General features: G+C 42.2%; 1 protein-coding gene across 1 annotated transcript; it reads right to left on the bottom strand.

Annotated features, from left to right (window-relative positions):
- Positions 1 to 897: 897 nt before the first annotated feature.
- CPA2 (carboxypeptidase A2) lies at positions 898 to 23,557 on the bottom strand. The gene is made up of 11 exons (XM_081038534.1): positions 22,562 to 23,557; positions 20,059 to 20,140; positions 19,280 to 19,414; positions 18,037 to 18,132; positions 16,220 to 16,321; positions 14,197 to 14,295; positions 12,749 to 12,859; positions 11,545 to 11,635; positions 9,731 to 9,930; positions 7,595 to 7,679; positions 898 to 1,405 (listed from the first exon to the last, which is right to left on the bottom strand). Exons 1-11 carry the CDS (start codon positions 22,624 to 22,626, stop codon positions 1,218 to 1,220), a joined length of 1,254 nt encoding a protein of 417 aa, XP_080894660.1. The 5' UTR covers positions 22,627 to 23,557; the 3' UTR covers positions 898 to 1,217.
- Positions 23,558 to 23,628: the final 71 nt, after the last annotated feature.

Here is a 23,628-nt window from a genome sequence, read left to right as displayed (position 1 = left end):
GGATTATATATTAAGGACTGGGGGCTGACTTGCTTAGCAGGATTCTTGCTAAGACTGACGTAGACAGGGCCCAAGGATAAGCCTACTCAAAAACAGATCTCAGAGAAGCCTGTCTAGGTTCAGTCAAGGAGAGTGTTTGCCGGGAGCTGTAGGCCTGGGGTCTCTATAAGGCTCGGTTGTCCTTCTGCTGTGCCCACCATGGTCTATCACAAAGGTTGGGCTCTCCTTCACCAACATAGATTTCAGCTTTGAAATGAGTAACAAGAAGAGCTGAGGCTTGAATCTGCAAGAAATATGAACTAAAGAATCTAGCACCCAGAATTCTAGGCAAGCTGCAATTTACCCCACCCTTTTCTCCCGGGGAAAACCATCAACATGAAGAAAATCTAAACCCCTCATGTAAGTGAATGTCTAAAGAGAAGGTATATGAAATCTGAGACCCAGACTTGATGGGGCAACAGGAAGAGGTGTGAGTCCCCACCAGATTTCATAATGCAGCACATCAGAAATAGAAAAGCAACGACAACAATGGAACCAGGGGATACAGCACCTAGCATAATGCTTGGAACAATGTAGTTGCTTAGTTAGTATTTATCGAATAAATGAACTCAAAAGTCCCTTTCTAGCTCTAAAATGTGATTCTATTAAGATGAAGGAGAAGACACATCACAACATGGGTAAACCTCGAAAACATTATGTTAAGTAAAACAAACCAGTCACAAAATGACAATATGATTCCACTTATATGTGGTACCTAAAATAGGCAGATTCATAGAGACAGGAAGTTGAATAGAGGTGACCAGGGGCTGGAGGGAAGGGAATGGGGAGTTATTGCTCAATGGATACATAGTTTCAGTTTGGGATGATGAAAAAGTTCTAGAGATAGATGGTGGTGATAATTGCACAACATTATGAATGTATTTAATACCATTAAACTGTACACTTAAAAATGGTGAAAATGGTAAAATTTTATGATTTGTATATTTTACCACAATTTTTAACAAATGTTGAAAGGACGTTGGGAGTATTTTGCTAAGGATGGATTAAAAAAATAAAAAACAAAAGATGAAGGGATACAGCTCAGTGGCTTGTTGTGTTTTAGGGCAACATAAATTAAAAACATAATCCTCCTAAGTCAGCATTAAAAAAAGGAATAATTACTACCCAATTTTGTTTCAAAATAGAGAGCTTTTAATGGTGTTTATTCCCCCAGAGCCCTAATAAGGGTGGTCTCGCACATGTTCCATGATGGTCTTCAAGCCAAGCCAGGTCTCTTCTGCTGTGGGTAAGATCTGCTTGGCTGGCAGGAGGAAGCCATATCGCCCCGTGTCTCTCAGTTCAAAAGCAAATGAGTATTTGATGCCAGAGTCATAGGACCAGTCAATGCTTCCTCCACTGGCTTGGTCTAAAGAGAACAAAGTCTGGTTATACTCTCCCCACTGGACTCTCACAGATATATAACCTCTATGTTAAGTTCCACCATTATCAAAGATAAGTTAGGCCCCTATCTGCATGGACCTTGAGAGCTGAGATGGCTTATGAAGAAAATACAAGATTAATTTGAAAAGCAAAAGGTGTTATGTAAATGGACACTATACTTAGCCTTCCTTTTAGGAGTCTCTTAGGAGTCTCTCTGGCTTCGCCCACCCACTTGGAACCCTTCCTGCTCTCCTAATTGGCATTTTCTACACCTTAGGGAGGCTACCCCACTTCCTTGTTTAAAAGAGTGCTGGGTGCAGATGCTATCTTCGCTAGTGGGAGAGGAGGGATTACAAATAGAGGAAAAGATTTGGTCCCTACCCTCAGGGGACTCTTAGCATAAGGATAGAACAGGCTTTGTTCTGAATATCAAATAACATGCCCAGTACCTAAGTGTGATGCGTTCAACCATTAGAGTAGCAGGCACCTGTGTGATGTAAGGCCACTGACATGACAAATGACAAAGGAAGGTGGCATTAGCCCACAAAGACTTGTGGCAATCATAACTCAGAAGAGCTGACTAATGGACGGGCTCAGAGGCCCTGCCTAGGGAGAGCAAGTAGAGGTCAAATGGAAGAGATGGTTTGGGGGGAAAATGGAGGAAGTCACCTAGTCCCTAAGAATGGAGCTGGGCAAAGGGGAAGGCTAGGGAGGTTGTTCCAGGGAGGAGCAGGGCTAGTGGTTAATATTGTGAACTAACACTATGAACCTGCGACCTGTGTTTTTGCCTTCACTCATAGCAGCGATGGTAGCACCTGATAAATACCACATCCCGGAAGGTTGCTGACTTGAACTGAACCTTCCTGGGTACCAAAATTACTAACTTATACCTTTGGTGTGGCTACATGACACAGCCAATCCCACTAAGAAGTCCATAGTGGACAGAATACTGGCTTCAGATTGAATCCTGATTCTGCAACTCATTAGCTGGGTGACCTAAGACACATCCCTTATCTCACTGAGTCCCAAATGTTTCATCCATCAAATAGGGATAATAATATGACTTTTTTACAGAGCAGTGAGAATTAAACGGGATACTGTAATGTTTATGATTCCAACATTTGTTGAGTGCTTACTAAACGTGTTAGGCACTATTGTAAATTGGTTCATTTAATCCCCACTTGGGTCATGAGATAGATATTAGTATTATTTCCATTTTATAGATGAGGAAACTGAGGTTCAGAGAGATTAAGCGAAGAAGCTGGGATAATGTACGTAGAGTAGGCATTCAATAAATGTCAGTTATGATTATAACTATCATTATCAATAAATGACTTGGATCCTATAAAAAAAAGTTGGACCACATTAAGGATCAGAGGTCTCTGGAGCAGAGTACAGTGGTACCTCGGCTTTCGAACGTCTCCATTGACGAACATTTCGGTTTATGAACGCCATAAATTTTATGGATCTATGGTATCATTAGATAGTAAAATTCATGCTAAATTTGCAGTTTTAGGGGTTGATTTTAAAGGTCTGGAACAGATTAATCCGTTTTGCATTACTTTCTATGGGGAAACCGTGCCTCGGTTTTCGAACGTTTCAGAACTTGAATGGTCTTCCGGAACGGATTACATTCAAAAACCGAGGTACCACTATAGTTCACCAGGAAACTATCAAGGAACATTTATATAGTGCCTTAGAGTTAGGGAAACTTTTATTCTACGTTCTATCTTTTGAGCCTCTCGACAACCCATTTCACAGATGAAAAAACCAAGGGAGGATGAGTGACTTGCCCAAGGTTACTTGGTTCCAAAGTTGCAGAGCTATAACTCAAACCCAGGCTCCCTGTCCCCCCAGGACTGTGATTTTTCCCTCTACACTTTCCTGAGAAAGAACTCAAGTAACAACTTCTCCTGGACCAAATACCCATTGGTAGTGCAGCTCGTCACAGTCCTTTCCAGATGAGAAACTGTCCAGGAAATGGCTCACCCACCACAGAAGTCCCGCCACATCTTGGGTGGAGTGAAACAGCTGCTCAGCCCAGAGCTGCATACCATTCTGGGGCAGGAGGCATAAAGTACTTAATTGGGACTAGTTCCTAGAGTCAGTGTTTATTCAAGCTGACACCAGGCCAGGATCAAAGATAACAGAGTCAGCTCTGGGCAGAGATGTAGTCAGAACTTGCTTGACCACTAATGGACAGGTTCCAAAAGATCAGACAGCAAACCCTATACCTGTCTGATATTTGCTTATTCAAAGTACCTTCAATATCTATGACCTTACCAAGAAAAACATACAAAACCTCAATCTTCCAAGGTCTACCTTACTTGTAAATACCTAAGCAAAGGAGCGTGAAAACTAGATTCCTTGTAATAAAATGGCTGAGATCCCATTAGAGGGTCTCAGGGGCATAGGATACCATCCTGCTGACATTCCAAACTTCCGCCTTCACTCAGAGGCTGCCAACCAGAGACAACATGCATTCCTCAGCCTTAAGTGGCTATGATGGCCTTCCCCACCGCTGCCACCACTCAGAAGGCCCTCCTCCCTGGCGGTTCCCCACACACACCCCAAAGGGGAGGACGACATCACATGGAACATGGTTAAAAAGGTCTGGGCGACTGTAAGCAGTTCAGTCTTCCCAGAGAAGAGCCTGAAAATCCTATAAAAGAGCTCCAAAGCTGTTTATCCCATGTGCCTTGGTAATCTTGCCTTGGGAACCTACACCAAAGAGATCCAAACCGAAAGGCAGTTTGTACCAATATGTTCATAGCAGCACTTTTTAGCAAAAAGTTGAAATAATCCAAAGGCCCAATAACTGGGATATAGCACCATAATAAAATAACAAATACCTAGACTGGAAAAACATAAAACTGTAAGAAAATAATGTTAACTGAAAAAAAGCTGGATATGAAATAGAACAGACATGTAGCTATGGCTTTGCCCCCAGCACGTCTGCCGACTCACCCTCTTGTTCAAGCCGAATCTGCCCGTCCTCTGCCTGCTCCCTTCTTGCGCCTCTTCACCCCACTCGGGAACAGTACTACACTGGCCATTTCTCCTGTCTTTTTCACCGCTCCCTCACTTCATCCTTTCCCACAATCAGTAAATGAATCTCTTATCTCAAAAATCGGAATCCTCTACTTCCCTTCTCATCCAGGCTCCGCTAAAGAGTGGTCTACTCAGCAGTGCTCCCTCTCCCCAGCCCTGTATCCCTCCAGCTACTCTCACAACACTTCTGAGACTGTTCTGGTGAAGGTCACCACTAAGCTAGTGTAGGGGTTCACAATGAGTTACCCCAAGACGTGCCTCTGTGGTATGCGAACTGTTCTAAGCTAAAGGCAACCAAGACCCTGCAGACTCAAGAGAAACTTCTGCCCTCCCCCACTTCACTACCTAGAAAACTTTGAATTAGGGGCCTTGCCCGTAATAAGAGATTATCAGAGATAGTCTTTTTTTTGACCTATCTACAGGGCAGGGCAAACTTCTAATTAAGTAACATCTGGTCTTCTCACCACCCTGCAATGACATTCCTTCCCTCGGAAGCCCCACGGTGATTCTTAGAATGTCATATGCGTATATACCTCATTTTCCTTTTCTGTCATTAAACCTCTCATGTATGTGGGGACTCTGACTCTCTCATGTTTGTGGGGCTCCCATACATATGTATGTAATTAAATTTGGTCACTTTCTCTTGTTAATCTGTCTCATGTCTATTCGTTAGACCAGCCAAAAGAACCTTGAGGAAAAAAGAAAAGTTTCTTCCTCCCCCACACTAGTGTTAAAAAGAAAAGCCAGAGGCCCAAAATGGCATCAGTGGTACTAAAAGCCCTTGATACCAAACCTAGATTTATTACCTAACCTAATTGCGGTTTTAGCCTCTCCCAGGAGTGGCATTTTAAATAAATCAGTTTGGAATTTCCAGATCCACACTAGTGAGTTAATATCCCTGATAAGACCCCCTACTTTCCCCTAAGGGAAGGTGTCCTTGCCTGAAATAACACACTCTTCACTTCTAAGTCCCACCCTCTCTCTGCTTATAAAAACCTTCCATTTTGTGCAACATCCAGAGCGCCCTTTTTGTTGCTAGATAGGACGCTGTCCAATTCATGAATCACTTAATAAAGTCAATTAGATCACACTGAAATAAAATCACATTTACTTGGTTGAATTTTGCTTTTTAACACTAGTGATGAAAATCCAATAGTAAATCTTCTGTCCTGGTAATACTTGGCCTTTCTGTGGTCTCGGTCATTGTTAACTAGTGCCTCCTTTCCAACGATTGCTCCTTCCCTGGTTTCTGAAACACAGCATTCACTGCCTCCTCTTTGACCAGCCCTACTGTGTGTCCCTCCGATTGCTAACCTCTTCTGCCTAACCTCTTGCCCCCCTCCTCCACCCAGGGCTATTCCCACCCCAAATGATCTCCTTGTCCTCCTGTTCCAACCATCCTCTCTGTGTCAATTACCCCTAAACCAATCCAATCTCTCTCTCTCTCTCTCTCTCTCTCTCTCTCTCTCTCTCTCTCTCTCTCTCTCTCTCTCTCTTCTCTCTCTCTCTCTCTCTCTCTCTCTCTCTGCAGAATCTCGGGGCCTTGTAGCCAAAAGCCTGCCGAATATCTCCACTTGAAAACAACTTCCACATGTCCAGAGCTGAACTCATTATCTTTCCAACCCCACCCGTTTCACCTTCCTGGATGTCTTCCTCAGTGAAAGGCACCATTCAATGTCCTTCAGTAAGAAACTCTCCACATCCAATAAATGACAAAAGCCTTTTGGTTTTACCTCCTAAATGTCCCCCTCCTGTCCTCACTGGCACTGCCCTAGTGTGGGCCACCATCTATCTCTCCTTCAAATTCTTCCTACTCTTCCATGTTCCTAATTCCAGTTCATTATTACTCCATCCTCCACACTGAAACCAACATGTTTTATCTAAAACACAATGCCTGGAAGCACTCACTGCCCTGCCGAAAACTCTCCAATGGCTTCCCGAATCTTTTCGGTTGAAACTTAAACTCCTTAACATGGTACACAAAAACCTGAATTCCCTTATTCCCCTTCTTACCACTTTCATTCCAGCAGTCCCGAACCTTGTAGTTCACAGTTCCCATTATAAAATTTCATACTTCTGTGCCTTTGCAATGTGCCATTAAGGAGCTAGAGTGCCCTATGTCTTTTACCCGGCTCTAGCTATCTGGTGACCAGCCTTCTAAATCCTGCCCTCTTCTTACATGAAGCTTTTCCTGACTCTGCCACTGTCAAATCCGCCCAACTTTCTAATACTTTTGCACCATGTTTAGCTTCTTATTGCACATATCACACTAAAGTTCATTGACTCCCTGTTCATCTCCAATATTAAACAGTGGATTTTCTGTAGGTTTGTTATGTCTCCAGTACTTGGCATAACAATGAGCACGTAGTAGATGTTTAACAAATGTGTGATGAACTGAGTGCATGTCTTTGTTTATGAAGGATCCCTGCACATCGGAACACTAGGGAACTACTGGGCATTCAACCGTGGGGACCTGAGGGTCTAGCTGTGTCCGTAGGAACTGGAGGGAATCCTTGGGGACTCCGAATCTGCATGAGGGTGCATTAGAATTTCCCATGGCACTGAAGTTATTGCTTGGTTTTATCCCAGTCCGCTGTAGGAGAGGGGAGTTTCAGGCAATCGGACACAGGCTCGCCAGCTTTATTCCTATTGTCCTCCTCATCTCCCCAAACTCTGCATGGGCAAATGACTGCCATAGAGTCATTCAGATGGTTCCTTTTCAACAGTCACAGCCATTCTGTCCTCACACACAGCACATGGGATGACTCAGGAGGTGAGCTCCTGTTAGCCCAGCAAGGTATAATTCATACAAGTGACGACGTAGGACCAGGTCTTGATAAAGGCCTACTTTCAGGCAGAGAGTACATACGATGAGAGGAAGCTGTAAGGATCGGGACAAGCAAAGAGTACACAGCTCCAATATTTAGGAAGTTCTTTGTTCCAGATATCACATAGTAAGTATCTCATGGAAGAGGCCTAGCCTTACTGAGGGAAACTGGGGAAGGCTGAGCTTCATGCATGAAGGCCTATCTACTTCACATCAGGGTATTAAAAAGCTTCGACCCCAAATCACATTGTGCCTGCTATCTTAGTGAGTCACTTGTAAAAACATATAGATACTTACAGATGACAGAGCAGATAGGTCCCACTTTGTACTTGGTGCCATGCAGGCTTTTCAGAGACTGGGTAGCCTTTTGGGCCACTTCATTCTAGAGGGAGAGAACCAAGGGAAGGTGGATGGATAACACTTGTCTTTTGAAAGAACAGATGCCTGATATCAGAATGTAGAAAGGGGGGACACTCTGATTAACTGGACTTCTGATTAATTGAGGCTTAAGCACAACGTCCTTTTCGTTTCAACCACTTTCACTGAGAAGCAAGCACAAGTTCACTTTCATTGGCTTTGAAAATACAACATGAAGACCCGCACTGATTATCTAGGTGTTTGCATTAATAATGACCAGAGTCATTTTGCCACTAGCCTTCCTTGTTCAGAGGCGCGGATGGAAATAGGGTGGGAGTAAGGAGCTCAATAGAATGTGCACTGACCTCAGAATGTACCCAGGAAGTTGATTTATTATTATTATTTTTTTTTTGCTAGATCCTTACATTGGCTTATTCCCCTGTCTCTTTTTCCAAGAAGTAGAGCTCAGCAAAATATTTTCATTATTTGAGGGTTCCAAATTTGACTGATTGAGGCTTTACGATCCTTGCTAGGGACAAATCTTAAGGTCTTGAATTTGGGTCCAGGAAAACAACTGTACACTTACCAGATGGGGGAAACCTGGCTCGGCAGACACCTCAGAGAGCCTGGGGGTTTCAGTTGTAAATAAGCCCAACATGAGTCAATAAGTACAGTGTTGCTGCCAAAAACTGTGACCCTCAACTGCATCCGCAGAAGTGCACAGCCTGGATGGGGACAAGTATGCTCTGCTGTGCTGGTGAAGTCACATCACGGGTTTTACAGTGACTGCTGGGAGCTACTCTTGATGAACACAGACCAACCAAAGCAGGTTTGAAAAATAGCAACCTGAACGGTGTGGAAACTTGGGACCATACTACGAGTGCTTGAAAGAACTGCAGGTGTTGAGTAGAGATAAGGAAACACCTAGGAGAAGCAGGTCAGTTGGTCTTTAAGTAATGAATACATTTGCCTCTCACAAGGAAATAAACTTGCTCCGTGGAGCCAGATGATAAATCAGAGCTAGTAGGTGAAAACCATAAGGAAGTGGTATGGGCTGTCTATAAGGAAGAATGAAAACAATCGAATAAGCTACGACGTGCGTGGACTAGGCTCCTTTAAAGGCAGGAAGCCATCCAATCAAAGGTTGAATGTACTACTGGCAGAGATTTAAGCACCAGGTTTGAAAAATGTCTGATGATCTAGGACTACTAAAAGTATCTTTTAGGTTCTTTTCACCCCTGACAGTCTTTTCCCCCCAATTCAGCCTTGAGTGGTAATATCATCAAAACCCTAAAAACTATCCTATGGTGCGAAAATACCACTGATAAGATGAAAGATACATCTGCATTTGAATAATCTATTCCATTGCTGCCAGGAGCTGTTGACAATAATCTGTTTGAAAGTAAATTGACCAAAAGGTCCCATCTCAGAGCTTATCTCTAACATATGGATTTCAAAAACCAAGCCTAAAAGCCAAATTGGAAATATCTGCACATTCTCTTCAGCTGGGGATAGTTCTTGCTCAGTTGCAAGTAGCCACTAAGATGTCACCATCTGACTTAAGGCTGCCACCAGTTTGCTTATTCCTGAAACAGGAAAGATGATGGCAGATATCAAGTTAAGGAAGTGAGTGTTTTACACTCAATATCATATACCGGTGCACCACGAGGGCAGGTTTCAGAGCCAAAGGCACCAGGAGAGTATCCAGCAAGGAGCTGGGAGACAGTATTGTTTAGCAAAGAGCATCTGACTACAGATCCAAGATCCTCAGGTCCAAATCCAAGTGGTTATTTCCTAAGCAACAGAAAGTACATCCTGGGAGCTTATGTTCAAATCAGGGTCTCGCTTGTCTAGACTAAGGCAATAATAATTTCATGAATTCTATTTCTCAAGGAAACTTAATTTAGGAAAGTCTGCATCACAGTGTTCTCAGTGGTTGGACGTATTATGTCTCATTCCTCTTTATAACCTATCACTTGTTCACTCCCATCTGGGTACCTAACTTTCTGACTAAAACTTACTTGTCCACACAATGGATGTTTGTGGCTGAGCTGAAATGAGGTTTCAGAAACTCACCAGCTCATCAAAGTCATCTGACTTGGTACATTTATACCCATAGGGGAACATCAGCAACTGGGAATAACTGTGGAGGGTAATGAAGGCCTTGACTTTTCCATGACTCTTGATGAAGTCCACTATGGATTTCACTTCCACTTCAGAGTTGGCACTGGGTCCATGGTATGAATCAGAGCAAGGCCTGTTGCTGGCCCCAGGTCCTGATGGGATGCAGAAAGAGCCGATTGAGAACAGTGAGCTTTAAGGAGAGACTATGTGAGGCACTTATCACACATCACTAAATTCCTCTTCTGGAAATCAGAGCAAGATTGTCATTGTGTTAGATGGAGTTACTACCTAAGGGTGTAGTCAGGAAGCCTAACTGAAGTGATTCTGGACACATCTCTCTTCTTAAAATATATGGTTCCTCTATATGGCAGAAAGAACTATCAAATTAGATCATCTCCTCTCTGTGGGAGTTGTTGGAAGAAAAGCTAGATTTAATATTATAGATGGAATTCCTGCATTGGGTGGGAATTGAGCAAGCTCATGTTCTGGGATCTTTTCCAATTCTTAGAGTCCAAGAGTAGAAGATTCTATGTATCTGTACTTCTAAGTCACAGAGCTACAAATGCAAGGAAACTCTGACACCCTTTCTACAGTGAGGAAATCATACCCACATTTGACAACAAGGCCACCTTTGGCCTTGATTTTTTCCAGCAACTAGAGTTACTCATGACCACTGAAGTGGGTCTGCTGTAGCCTGGCTAGGGCTCTGAATGCTGGAGAAACTCTGATGAGATGAGAAGGGGCTTAGACTCCCCAGGGTCTCTAAGTGAATATGGACAAAAAAGAAATACAACCTGTCACCTTATTTTAGGATTACTTTTTAAGAAAAACTTTTCAGGGGTGTGGGTGGGAATGACATTGAATTGTTGGGCATTGTTCAATATTTTGGATCTGATGCTTTGATTTTCTTCCTACACTAAAAGGAAAAGACTGTAAAAGTGGTGAATGAAGTTGCCACTCACCCATGTCCTGTCACAATTCCCTAGTGTGTCCTTTCTTAGTTCGATGAATCTAGTTAATGTATTTGTCTTATAAATATTTAGTGATTGCCTTCTATGTTCCAGATACTGTGCTAGGTACTAGAAATACTACAGTGAAAAAGACAGCTTCTCACCTCACTGTTATCATACCTAATAACAACGAAAAAACGAAACAAGGAAACAAACAAGGAAAAAACGAAACAAATTTCAATTCTGTGATTAGAGAAATATAAGGAATTTTAACTGATGCCTTCAATCATAAAGGAGACCCCCCTGCCCCAACCAGCCTGCCACTGAACTTGGAAAAATCAGAGCTACAAGTCAAGAAAGCTAGAGCAGCAAGCTAATATTTTCTCTTTGAATTTATTTTGAAAATCAACTTCTTAATCCTATCTATACTTCTTTTAGTTTTCTTTCTCGAAGCATCTATAGATGATGTAATGCCTCTCCTCTGCAGAGATCCTAACCCCCTCTAGTGGTTGGTTCTGGGCTTCCCGAGGCCTCCCGCCATTGCGCCAAGTCTTACTCTGAATGCTCAGAAGCCGAGCAGGGCTACCGCTGGTGGGAAAACCAAGATGTGAGGCAAAATATATTAAATGCTGCTCAGAGCTCTGTGACAGCACGGAGCGCCTGCGAAGGGAATTTAGTTAAGTGTTTTTCAAATAGGTTTTTAAATGGCTTGCATCCTGAATGGGCTTAGCTGGCTGACCGCATTCCAGAGCCCGGCAAAATAGCTAGTTGGCCAGACAACGCTGACCATCCCTGGGGACAGGTCCCTGTGCTCACCTCCAAAACCTGCATCCCAGTTCCGGTTAGGGTCAACACCAAAACAGGAGCTCCCAGGCACCTTGGAGCGGGTCTTCCGCCACATACGATTCTTAAAAATCCAACCAGAAGAGAATACAGGGGGGGAAAAAACAAAGAAAGAAAGCCGGTCATTGAGCCTGATGAGATGGTCCCTTTGGAATTCTGCTAATTTCCCTCACTCCCTCCCCGAAGGCCCTTTTGGAGCTCCCCTAATTTCCCTTGCCACAGAGGTGACGAAGAGCCCTCAGGTAGCTCTGCTTGGAACTTCTCAGCAGTCTCACCATAGCGAGTAGATATTCCCTCATCTTCTCACATGAATACCTGCCACACCACGTTCCATAGAACACCAGTTCTATTACATGTTAACAACAACAACAACAAAAGTGGGGAGAGAGCAAGGGTTCTGTGATACAATATTTGGGGGAAATACAGAACTAAACTGGCTCATTTGCTTTAGAACTTCTAAGGGTTTTTTTTAATGCCTTAATATTTTTCACGAAGCTCCAAGAGAGGGATACATGGTGTGGTATTTCACAAACTTGAGTGTGGAACCTTTATTCATAGGGTATCTCATGAGTACTAGTATTTGTACAAGTTCCTTTTGAACTCACGTTGAAAAACACTACCATACATCTCTCCAAAAATAAACTTGCAGCTCTGATTCATTTTGAACATACGTGGGTCATGGTTGCCACAATGGCGTTTTGTAATGAGATTTTTAAAGGAAAAAAAGAACTATATAACTCCTTTTAGTAATACTCTAGAGGATTTCTACAGATTTTAAGTACAATGTTAGATGTATTGTACTGCCTACCTAAATCCTACCGCAAATCTAATTGTCAGCAGGTAACATCCGCCTTCTCTTTTCTAGCAATCCTACCACAAAAACACAGAGATAATTGGAACAAATCTCCTAGGTGACTCATGGTGAACACTGAACTCTAATAGCCCAGCCTAACAGCTGAAATGGGCTCTGACGGAGGCAATATGTGAAGACATCGTGTGTTGGAATAAGAAGTGATTATAAACTCCACTATATGCCTCAATTCAGAGCCACCGCTGAGAGATTAGGCATTCTGTTTAGAGTAAATCAAGAACAGAAAGATTACTTTTATTTTGTTTTTGAAGTTCCTACACATCTCCTTAGAGTCTTGTTAGAAGAAGAGAAAAAGTCCACGCTTACTTTTGTTTGAGAGAACACATATCCATCGGGGTTTGTGACCGGCAGCAGGAAGATATCCATTGTGTCCAAAATGGAAGTGATGGATGGATCATTTCCATATTCAGAGGCAATCTGAGCAGAGACAACAACATATATGTCAAGCTCATACTTTCCTTTTACCAGGGAACACAGGATAGAATATTAAGGCAATGTGTGTTTTCCAAACATGAGCTAGCTATCATTGCTGGTCAATGAGTCCAATCTCCTGCAATGTTAATGTGTTTCATATGCCAGTGTCTATACTTTTATTTCTGGTCAGAATTATTTACTTATTTTAAAAAATCAGATATCACTTATCCAATCTCTCTCAAAAGCAGAATTCTTCCTATTAATTCTGGTGAAGCATTATGCAATGGTGGGCAACGGTGTATAGAGTTAATAGGGATCTATGAACCAAAGAAATTTTTGCAGTTTTCCTTAATCACCACAAAGCGTAGCTTTCCAAAAGAACTCACAACCAACATCAGATAACTGAAATATGCGGAGACTTTTCTAAAGATACAGAGAACCGGTTAAATTCCATTTGGGGAATTAAATTTCTACTTGCGATCAATTGCAGTAGAGTTGAAGTTTCTGCTGGATTAAAATTTATTCATTTCCTGTGCTCAGCCAACCTACAGCATTATTATTCAACTGTTAAATATCCATTTCATAATACCCAAAAGGTAACCGCATTTTAATTGAAGGGAAAAATGTATCAGTCGGTCTGCACGTGGTTGCACATGCTTGAATGGTCTGATGTGGATTGATTTCTTTTGCTCATGAATTAACATTCTGATTTATAGCATGTCATTTTTGAATTACTTAAGAAATACCAGGAGAGGTCACACCCAGCCTGGTGTCCTGACTCTAATTCCAATGAACATGTGGAAGAGAGGTATCACCACACCCTGACTTCAAAATCAGATTAGGAAATTTTTCAGAACAACCAAAAACCCTTAGTTAATTCTACTTTGGATCTGTAGGTCAAAGTAAACTCTTCTTAAAAAATAAATAAACTCCTCTAGCCCCTGTCTATATATTTTCCATGTGAGCTCCTTTCTTGATTGTGTAGATTTCTAGCACATCATGCCACAGCCCTGGGAATTCAAGGCAGCAAAGCTTTTTTCTGTAGTCTGTTCTTATGCTGAAATCTGACTCCCTGGGGTCTTTCCTTGTTACCCTCTCAATCTCTTCTAGTTCGCTAAGTCTTTTAACAGAGCACACAGTGGCCCGCCAGAGGGAGAGAGCCAGGGTGCTGGGTGGGGCAATATCAGAAAAGGTTGAATGGGTCCGTTTCCTGCCTGTGTGACAAGGGAAGGGCTTGGGCTGAGAGCAGGCAGCCGTTAGGACCACGGGGCGTATAGTGTGGTTAGGTGGGGTCTGATCCTAGCAAGACAAAATAATCGAGGGATTTTAGGCAAAATGACCTTATTTGCTGTCCACAATGCAGTAGCTTGTGTAACCCACTCTCGAGCATGGATCCCGGCGTCTAGCCAGATAGCCGGCTTGTCTCCTCCGGTGCTGAACTGCAAAAGAAGCGTGGAAATGTGAACGCTCCACCGCTACCGGCCCCCTGTCTGCTCTCTTTTCCCAGGGGCCTTGTCTGTCCCTCTTTCTGTACTTGATGTGATTGAGAGAGAAGGAGGAAGTGTAGACAGTGATGTTATCCATTAATTCCTCTCAGTGTGATTTTTTTTTGTCCCCTTCTTTTAATGTAAGCATAAACGCAGGCTAACAAGAGCAGCGTATTTTTCTTCTTTCGTGTTTGTAAAAAAAGTTGCAGATAATGTAATGATATGAAAATATGTTCATCATACGTTGTAAATTTGAAAAACACGTTACAGAATAGAACGATGCCATTTTTCTTTTCTTTAAGGTTAGTTTACGTGTATGTATGTATATGTGCACAAACATAAGAAAAAGGGAGAGGGAGAGGAAGAGAGAAAAGAAGAAAAAGAAATAGACAAACAGCAACCTGTTAATGTTACAGCTATCGTTCCATAGTTGTGGAATTAGAATTATGGAATTTTTTATTTCTTTTTCCAATTTTTATACAATGACTTATTTTTTTGTAATAAAAAAGTCTCATGATAACTTTTTGAGTTCTTCATAAAAACAGTTGGTTGGCTCTGGAGGGGCTTTCCAGAGTTTAAATTTTATCATCTAAGTGACTCAGTTTTATTTGGAGCAGTGGCTTTGCCAATTGGATCAGTAAATGGGGAGGAAAAGATTATTTTTGCACCATCAACTTCTATCTCTGTGCAGCACTCTAAACACAGCAGATAAGGTAAATGAGAAATGCAAATCCTTGCTAAAAACTACATTTCACAGGTTTTGAGGGTTTTAGTTGAAGGTGTTTCGTGCCTTTTCTTCCAAAGAGCCCAAATGTAAAAAGCATGGAACTTTCAAAAGCACATAACATTCTCAACCATGAACCACCCTGGAGAAGAGAACGGCCAGGATATTCGTACGGGAAGGAGAATTTGCGGTTTCCTGACCCAGCTTCAGCAGAAACAGGCAAGAGGAAAAATTTTAAAGGAAGGTAGTAAATATTAGCAAATGTAGCCCGGTGTCAATAAAATAGGCAAACCACTCCTCCCAGGCCTGCTTTGAGAAAAATCCATCTGTCCCAGCGAGACCGTTGGTTCACAGCCATAACGTTTCCAAATTTAGCAGGGAGTTGTGACATTCTTCTTCTTCTTTTTTTTTTTTTTAACAAACTCTTTCTAGGAAATCTGGAGAAATAATTTTCACTCTTTTTCAGGGCAAGGTGAAAAGGCTTGAAATTATCAGCGTTAAGACAGTGAGAGGTTACAGGTTGGAGTAAAACCCTAACCTTTTTCAGCAAACACCTAAAAAAAAAAAAAAAAAGCCTTGTTTCTGGGCATTTGCCGTTGCGATGTAGTTGCCTGTCATCCTTTCGCACACTGCGGGAACTTCTTTTTTTAAATGAGGTTCAGGCAAATACTTGGCGCTTTTTATTTCATTTTTTTAAATCTCTCGGTTTAAAAAAAAGAGAGAGGAAAGAAAAGAGGAAAGAAAGAGAAACAAGGCACAGAACTAGCTTGATTAATTACAGAATACCTCCCCTATCCCCCCACTCCCCCCTCCCCCCCCCCCCCCCGCCTCACCCTGTGGCCCGCACCACCTCCCCCTCCCTGTGTTCCTATTGGCGAGTTCGTTTCTTTCCCTGCGAGTGAATCTATCAAGACGAGAACATTAATTCACTCCTGCAGACCTGCGTCAGTTTGCGCAGGAAACAGAAAAAGGAAGGGGGTGGGGGTAGTGGGGAGGTGCATACTCAAAACCAGCAAGGACCGGTTAGGAGGGGCGGGAGGGGGAGGGAATGGGGGAGATGATCTGCAGGCAGAGCCGGGAGTGACAGCCCGCCTGGGAGGAGCAGGATTCTAGAAGCATCGAGAGGAAAAACCACCGCCGCAACCTGTGTACCTTGAGCACGTTCATGGGCCGTTTTTCGAAAGAATAGCCAATAGTCAGTTTGCTCACTAGGTTAGGGTGCTCGGCTACGAGGTTGTCCATTTCTTGGTAAATCTGAAATGTTTAAGAGGAATAAATAGACATTTGTAAATGAATAATCTGATGCATCTATTAGCGACTTTTCTCTCCCATTTCCATGCCCTCGGGACAGAGTGGAGAGGGCAGCGCGGCACATGCTGCAGGGTTGGGGACGTTTGAATCAAAGCTGAGAGATGAATCACTGGGCATCTGCAGGGGCTGGGACGGAGGAAGCCATTTTGCAGCAGCCGCAAAACCGGCTCTTTCCAGTTTTGTGCTTGAAACAAAATGGCACTTCTCTGGCTTGCCTGGCTTGCCTCAATCCTGCCCTGAGGTGGAACGTCACCCACCTCAGAAAGCCTGTCGCCCTCGCTAGCAGAGGAGCACAAATGGTCGGTTGTGGCACCAAAAAAAAAAAAAAGTGGATTCAGAGGTGAGGCGGGCGTTACAAAAGGCTACAGTGCTAGCTCAGGACCGACAGCAGGGTGCCTGCCTCAGACTTGTCACCAGCGAGGACCAGGGTGACTATTTGCCAGAGTGATTGAAATTCTGTGCAGCTGGGGCACCCAAGCTGTGTCCATTGCTGGGACTGAGACACGTCTGGGCGTGTCTGGAGAGGGAACCGCATGAAAGCAGTTCCTCCAGCTGTTGCCAGCACTTGCTCTCCAGGACACAGACAGCAATTTGTGAGGCCCACAAAGGAGAGAGCCTCTTGTTTGCTTTGCTCCCTTTTCTCCCTCAGGGTATCGGTCCGCAATCCCTTTTCTGAAACCCTTAGGGGCCACGCATAACTTCAAGATTTTTGGGGGGTGGGGGATGGATTTTAGGAAAGTAGGAAGCATGTACTGTATATTACACACGTGGCGTTGTTCCACAATTCAAATACATCAGTATTTCTGTCAGTGACACAAATGAGTAGTAAGTCAGTTCAGGTCAGATTTTGCCTCCAAATGAGTTTAGGTCATATCAGGTTTTGCCACCAAATAAATTAGGGGGGAAATTTCGTTTTCAGAGTTCTTTGCATTTTACAATTCCTGATCAGGGAATCAGTATATACCAGATACCTCCTCTCTGGCCCCTTCATCCTTCACCACCTCTCCCTTAACCCCCCAATCCCCTCATCTCCTACCCCCAAATCAATTAGTGCATATAAACCCCTGTGGGCCCAAGAAAAGCTCCATGTCACAAAGAGGCAAGTGCAATGCTGCCCAGGAGCCCAGGTAGCAGCACGTGACCCAGGTGGAGGAAGGAGATATTCTTCATACCAACAAAACTCAGCAAAGACAGCGGAGACTACACAAGACTTTGCTACTCTGAAGTCTGGGAGCTTTGGGCAGGTTGAGAGAAGACCCCACTCTTGGCTGGAAGTCAGAGGTGTCAAAGTGTCCCCTGATTCCATCATCAGAGACAGCCATAAAGCACAGCTATCAAATGGTTTCGTGGGCAGCGCAGGTCAGAGATCAGCAAGGAGGTCTTGAGTGGAGGGCATGATCACGGGTGGCTGTCTGTATGCTCACTCAAGACACTCCTGGACGCTTCCAAAAGAACGGGATGGCTGCTGGGATGGGCAGGTGGGCCTCAGGTCCTGCCTTAAGGCAGTGACTCTAATACTGGCTGTGAAACCCTAGGGAAACTTGGATAAGTTAGAAAAGAGGAGAATCGTTCCCATCGAATCACTAAGTGGCTGTATAGGCTTTGTCATCTCAGGAAAGAATGATCCATCTCTCCGATGTTCATTCTGAGACACCTACCTCTTCCAAGGTATGATAAGCCTCAAAGTTGAAGTTACCACTCCGTTCTTTTCTCTGATTAAATAACATTTCTTCATTCTCTCTGTCCAACAGAACCTATGATAAACCAAATCATACCTGTGATTAGTTTATAATAATGCATTTGAATCTACAAATGTGAAGGAAATGGTGACACTCAGGTCCCCAGTCCCAAGTTTTCCTCTTTCTGTCCTCTAGGCTTTGGGGTCATGCCTTTCCCTTATTCTGGCAGCACCCTGAAAGTGGATAGGGCATTAATGGGACTTCTGGCCAGCCAGATGCTGCAAATACAGGATGACAGTCCCGTGGTTATCGAATGGCTCGTCCTACCTATCTGAACCCACAGTATATAGATGTAGATAGATGTGAACAAAACCATCTCCATCTGTGTGTCCTGGATTTCATTTCATTTGTAAGTTTTATGCTATGACCTTTGACCAACTTCACAGTCCTTAACAAGCATATCAAAGCTTTCTAGTTGATGATTATCTGTGTTCCTTAAAATGTAACCATAAATATTTTTGTTAGCAACATCAGGAATGGCATGACAACTGACATAAATATCAAACTGGTAATAGTATCCATTATAAACAATGAGCTATCACAAGACGACCAGGAGGTTTGGCCCCTGGCATTACTACATTTTTTGTCCCTTTGTCCTGTCAATCATTAGTACCTGAGTATACTATACAAAAAGGTACTGTAACAGGGGTTTGATAGCAGAGAATAATTTGTCAACACTGCTGGGCCATCTGTCTGCTCCAGCCCAATCTTCCCGTAAGTAAATTACCCTAGAATAAATTCTGTTATAGTCTACGGAGTTGCATGCTTTGTCTTTCAGTCTGAAGATACTTTCTCATTACAGTGGCCGTTATACCTTTGGCCTATCATCCCACAAGGCCACAGTAACCTCCAATTAAAAACTAGATGAATAACATCTTACTTTGACAAATGCCCATCAGTTTGCATTTTCTATTTCATGCCGAAGACTCTTTTGCCCTTTCCCTTAAATTTTTTATTGCCATATCCCAATTGTGCCAAATGCAAAAGAGAGAGGAACAGTGCCTCTCTACCCATTCTGCAGGGGCAGCCCAAACTGCAGGAAGGCCCTAGTGGTACCCACAGGTCCCTTCCCTGGCAGAGGATACCCAAGGATCAAAGAGGATGGCCCTTTAGTTCATGTGAACCAGCATGCCCCTAGAAGGATGGTCTGTGGGGTAATTACCTGAACATCTTCAATCATGATGGAATAAGGAATGCTCTGGGACTCCAAGAAAACTTTGACTGCCTGGAGGCTGACAAAAGGAACTCGGACATGGACCATCTCCCCTGGGATGGTGGGTGATTTCCAGAAATCAAGCTAAAAGGGATAAAAATCCAAGGCAATGAGAGGGTCATTCCAAGGAAATGGACAGCTCAGCACGGATAGATTTTTAAGAGATCAATTTCTACCTATTTTATCTCGAGCCCACAAGACTGGAATCATCTAATGATATTGCAAGAAGGGTTTTTAAATAACCAAGCATTGGCATATGCATTATAACCTCCTCCATTGTTAGATATTAAAACTGGCAGAAGGAAAAGATTATTTAAAACTACAGCAGTTTTTTTTTTAACAGTTGATGTTCAAATGATTCAATTCATTTCCTAACAGAATATTAATACTATAAATTATTTTAGGAGGGAAATAATGTGTTAAATGTGTTCAATTTGTTTTTCAATCTCTTCAATCTCTCTTTTCATGGAGTAAACCTGTGAGAGAGAATGGTTTATTTATCCTCATTATACTAAAGGGGAAAATGAGACCCAGGAAATGTAGGTAACTCGCCCAATGTCACATCATCAGGACAAGAGCCCAGGTTTTCTGCATCCCAGCAACATGAGTTAGCATTCTGCACATTGTCAGAGAAGATGAGATACAGTCCAAAGTAAAAGATCTCAATCATCGTGTCTAATTGTGGAGCAGTCACTCTGAGAAATAGAAACTCCCTCTAGAGCAGATACCTGAAGATGTTCTTCAGCCTCCAAAGTCACCAGATTTTTCATTTGTTCTTCATTCCTTGGTACAATCTCAAGAACTTGGTCTCTAAAGAATATTAACCACAGACATGAACTTAAAAGCAAAACCTGGACATTGTTTCCTGTTGCTTTCTGCTCTTGTTGCTTCCCATGTGCCAAGAGGTTAATGCAGCAGTCAATAATCCCTTTAACAATCAAGAAACTAAGAAATAATATACTGACCCACATCTCCAGAATGAGGAGTTGATAGAATGACTTTACGCCTCCAAGGGTATGTTATCTAAATAATAATTAAGACATGACTTGCTGCTACCGTGTTTCCCTGAAAATAAGACCGGGTCTTATATTAACTTTGCTCCAAAAGACGCATTAGGGCTTATGTTCAGGGGATGTCATTCTGAAAAATCATGATAGGGCTTATTTTCCAGTTAGGTCTTATTTTCAGGGAAACACAGTCGCAGGAAGCTTGCCATTAAAGTTACCTTTCCTTTAGCTAATGATTATTCTCAAATAACACCTGCTGCTCACAAAGCATTGGCTTTTAAAACTTGCCGATTCCTGTTTTTTAGAAATAAGTTTTAAAATTTTGGAGTAATTAGTTTGGTGCTTGTAAGAAGAACTGAATTCATGGATGGGTAAACCTAAGGTGCTTTTTTGCTGTTGTTAACTGAAATGTATCAGAGTTTCGTCTCCAAACCCCATTAATGTAGCCCAAACTTGGGGTATGCCTAGGGACTACAGGGACCCAGAAAATCATGGTGTGTCTCTACACACACACACACACACACACACACACACACACACACAGATACCGTGTTTCCCTGAAAATAAGACCTAGCCGGACAATAGCTCTAATGCGTCTTTTGGAGAAAAAATTAATATAAGACCCAATCTCATATAAGACTCGGTATTTATATTATATTATATTATATTATATTATATTATATTATATTATATTATATTATATTATATTATATTATATATTATACCCAGTCAATATTTATTTTATTATATTGTATTATATTATATTATACCCAGTCTATATTACATTATATTATACTATATTATATTATATTATATTATATTATATTATACAAGACCGGGTCTTATAGTAAAATAAGACCTGGTAAAATAATTTTTGCTCCAAAAGACGCATTAGAGCTGATTGTCTGGCTAGGTCTTACTTTCGGGGAAACAGGGTACATACACATAATGAGGAATAAAGGATATAAAGGAGACCTTGGTGGGCAAGAGAAATTGCAAAACAAGCAAACACATATCCTTAGAAAAAAGTTGGGTAGCACAGCCAGGTTCTTATAAACCTTCCTTGGTAACAAAGGTTTTTCTTCTATTCCTTTCTCCAAGTAGGCTGACTTCCTGTGTCACTTCCCTGCCCATTTTTGCAATGGGCAATGGATTGGTACAAAGAGCAATATACAGGGATGAGAATTCAGGTCTTCTGAAACCAAACACCATGCAATTTCCAGTGATCTCTAGCGGAATACATAAGTGATAAAAGAAGGTTTTCAAGGCTCGCCTGCCTTCAAGCATCCACCTGCCACCGATGGTCTGAAAATTCTTCCATTTGAATGTCATTCTCTTTGATTATTACATAGACTCCCAGGAGTACCCCCCTTTAAAATGGAAAGGCACTGGGAAAAGTAATACATCAGGCTATTATTTCCTGGTATGTGTACTAAGGAATAGCACACATACGGTAATGGGAATAGTAGCCCTTTGAGTTGCTCAGCGCAGAAAAAAAAGTGGGGAGGAGTTTGATGATCAAAAATGTTGGGTATATGCAACACCTAGTTCTCCTATGATAGATTTACAATGCACACCAATTTAGTCAAAGTACCTAGAAATCCTATAATTTATTTAACCCTCTGCTTCCCGAATTTATTTGACCACCCACTTTGGGGGCCCAAATTTATTTGACCACTTCGTTAGTTCCCTGGAACACTCTTCAAGAAATGCTGTCTAAAGTCCTTCACAGAATCTTGGAACCAAAGTCCTTTGGAGCAAAGATGAATTCTACAAAGCCATGAGAGTTGGATTTGGGCTGAAATCTGCAGCGCTGGTCCTCCCACTTTATGAGGCCCCACTGCTGGGACCCTAGATCTGAAAATAGGGAAGACAAAGACTGACATGGAGGTAGGCAGGAGGAGGTGGGACAGATGGCGCTGAGACAAATGGCTAAACAGCTCTATTTCCACATCCCTACCTTCTGATCATCAGAAGGGAAAATGAGTAAGGACAGAGAGAAATAGGGTATATGTGTTCAGTGTTCATTTTTGTCTTTTTCTCTAAATGTCATTCATCGCTTTTTTTTTTAAATCACTCAGTCCTGTTATTCCCACTATGCCCTCTCCAAATCTAAGAGAACTCTGAAAATGCTGAGCACTTACACCCATTATTCTGTCCCAATCCAGTGAGAGATTCTGTGAATTAAGCAAAATTCAAACAGGCATCAGAAAGCATAACTTACCCCACAAATGTTTCTCGACAGTAGATATGCCCCAAAAGGGCACCAAAAAACAGGATCAACCTCATGGTCAAGGGTCTTCCCCGAATGTAGAATTCAGTGTCACTCCTGTACTTTATTTATAGGGACCACAGCTGAGGTTAATCTGTCAGCAGTCGAAGAACTCAAATGAATTCCCATATGGTAAAATTCCCACCTGCAGATCAAATTCTCAAGGTTGTACACACCCACCTGTGATATCACCAACTCAAACATGTTCCATTCCTATGATGAGATAACAAACTTTGATGGAAAAGAAAACAAAATTACTAAGGGCAAATCACGTATTTATTATTTAGAACATAAAGTGCCACTAGCTCTGTCCAGTGTGATCGAAGCCAGATTGATAGACCTAGAGGTTAAAGTCCTTTCTGGGTCTCTGACCAAAAAAGGGGGGGTGGGGTTGGGGCACAGCATTTATACTAATTACTTAGGCATTCTGTCTATCACATTCCATTAGTTTGCTCATTTGTTTATTTTCATAATGTTTACCCTGAAACACTATAATCCCTCAGTCCACATCTGTGAAATCTCCCTGTAGATGTGGCCCAGTCCAGTTCTCACTCTATATTAAAACAAAACAGAAGGTCCTTTAATATCCAATTTGAACTGTCTCTAAAGCGATCCATCTGCATTTGTACCAAATTGATGTCCCTGTTTCTGTGCTTTTTCCCAAAATGAAAATGTCTTTCTGATTTTGACAATGAAATTGCTTGTTATAAACAGTTTAGATGCCATGAAAGTGTTTTACTTAATCACCAATAAGTTTTCCACCCAAAGAAAACCATTTGGGTTTCCAGACTTCTGTGTTTTATAGCTTTTCCTTAAACAAAGATTAGAGCATATCATATAGTCTGATTTTTAAACCTAGACTGTTTTAAACAAAAGCGATCTTCTTTTGCCTATAAGCATAAAACTGCAGTGATCTCATTTTGTAAAAACTGCAAAAGAAGAAAATACACCTACCTACTTTTAGGAATCATAGTTGATTACATTTTAGTCATTCACACACATTATATCCAACCTATCAA

This window comes from Rhinolophus hipposideros, assembly GCF_964194185.1.
Source record: "Rhinolophus hipposideros genome assembly, chromosome: 25".
NCBI lineage: Eukaryota > Metazoa > Chordata > Mammalia > Chiroptera > Rhinolophidae > Rhinolophus > Rhinolophus hipposideros.
Note: the sequence above shows the minus strand (reverse complement) of the source record. Positions and strands in the feature narration are given on the sequence as shown.

Bases quoted from the DNA above. Each gene is read 5' to 3' on its own strand.
- CPA2 (XM_081038534.1), bottom strand. From the start codon at position 22,626: ATGAGGTTGATCCTGTTTTTTGGTGCCCTTTTGGGGCATATCTACTGT. The intron at 20,141-22,561 runs GTAAGTTATGCT...AATATTCTTTAG, and splicing joins TGTCGAGAAACATTTGTGGG to AGACCAAGTTCTTGAGATTG. The intron at 14,296-16,219 runs GTACACAGGTTG...CTTCTTTTGCAG, and splicing joins GGCCCATGAACGTGCTCAAG to TTCAGCACCGGAGGAGACAA.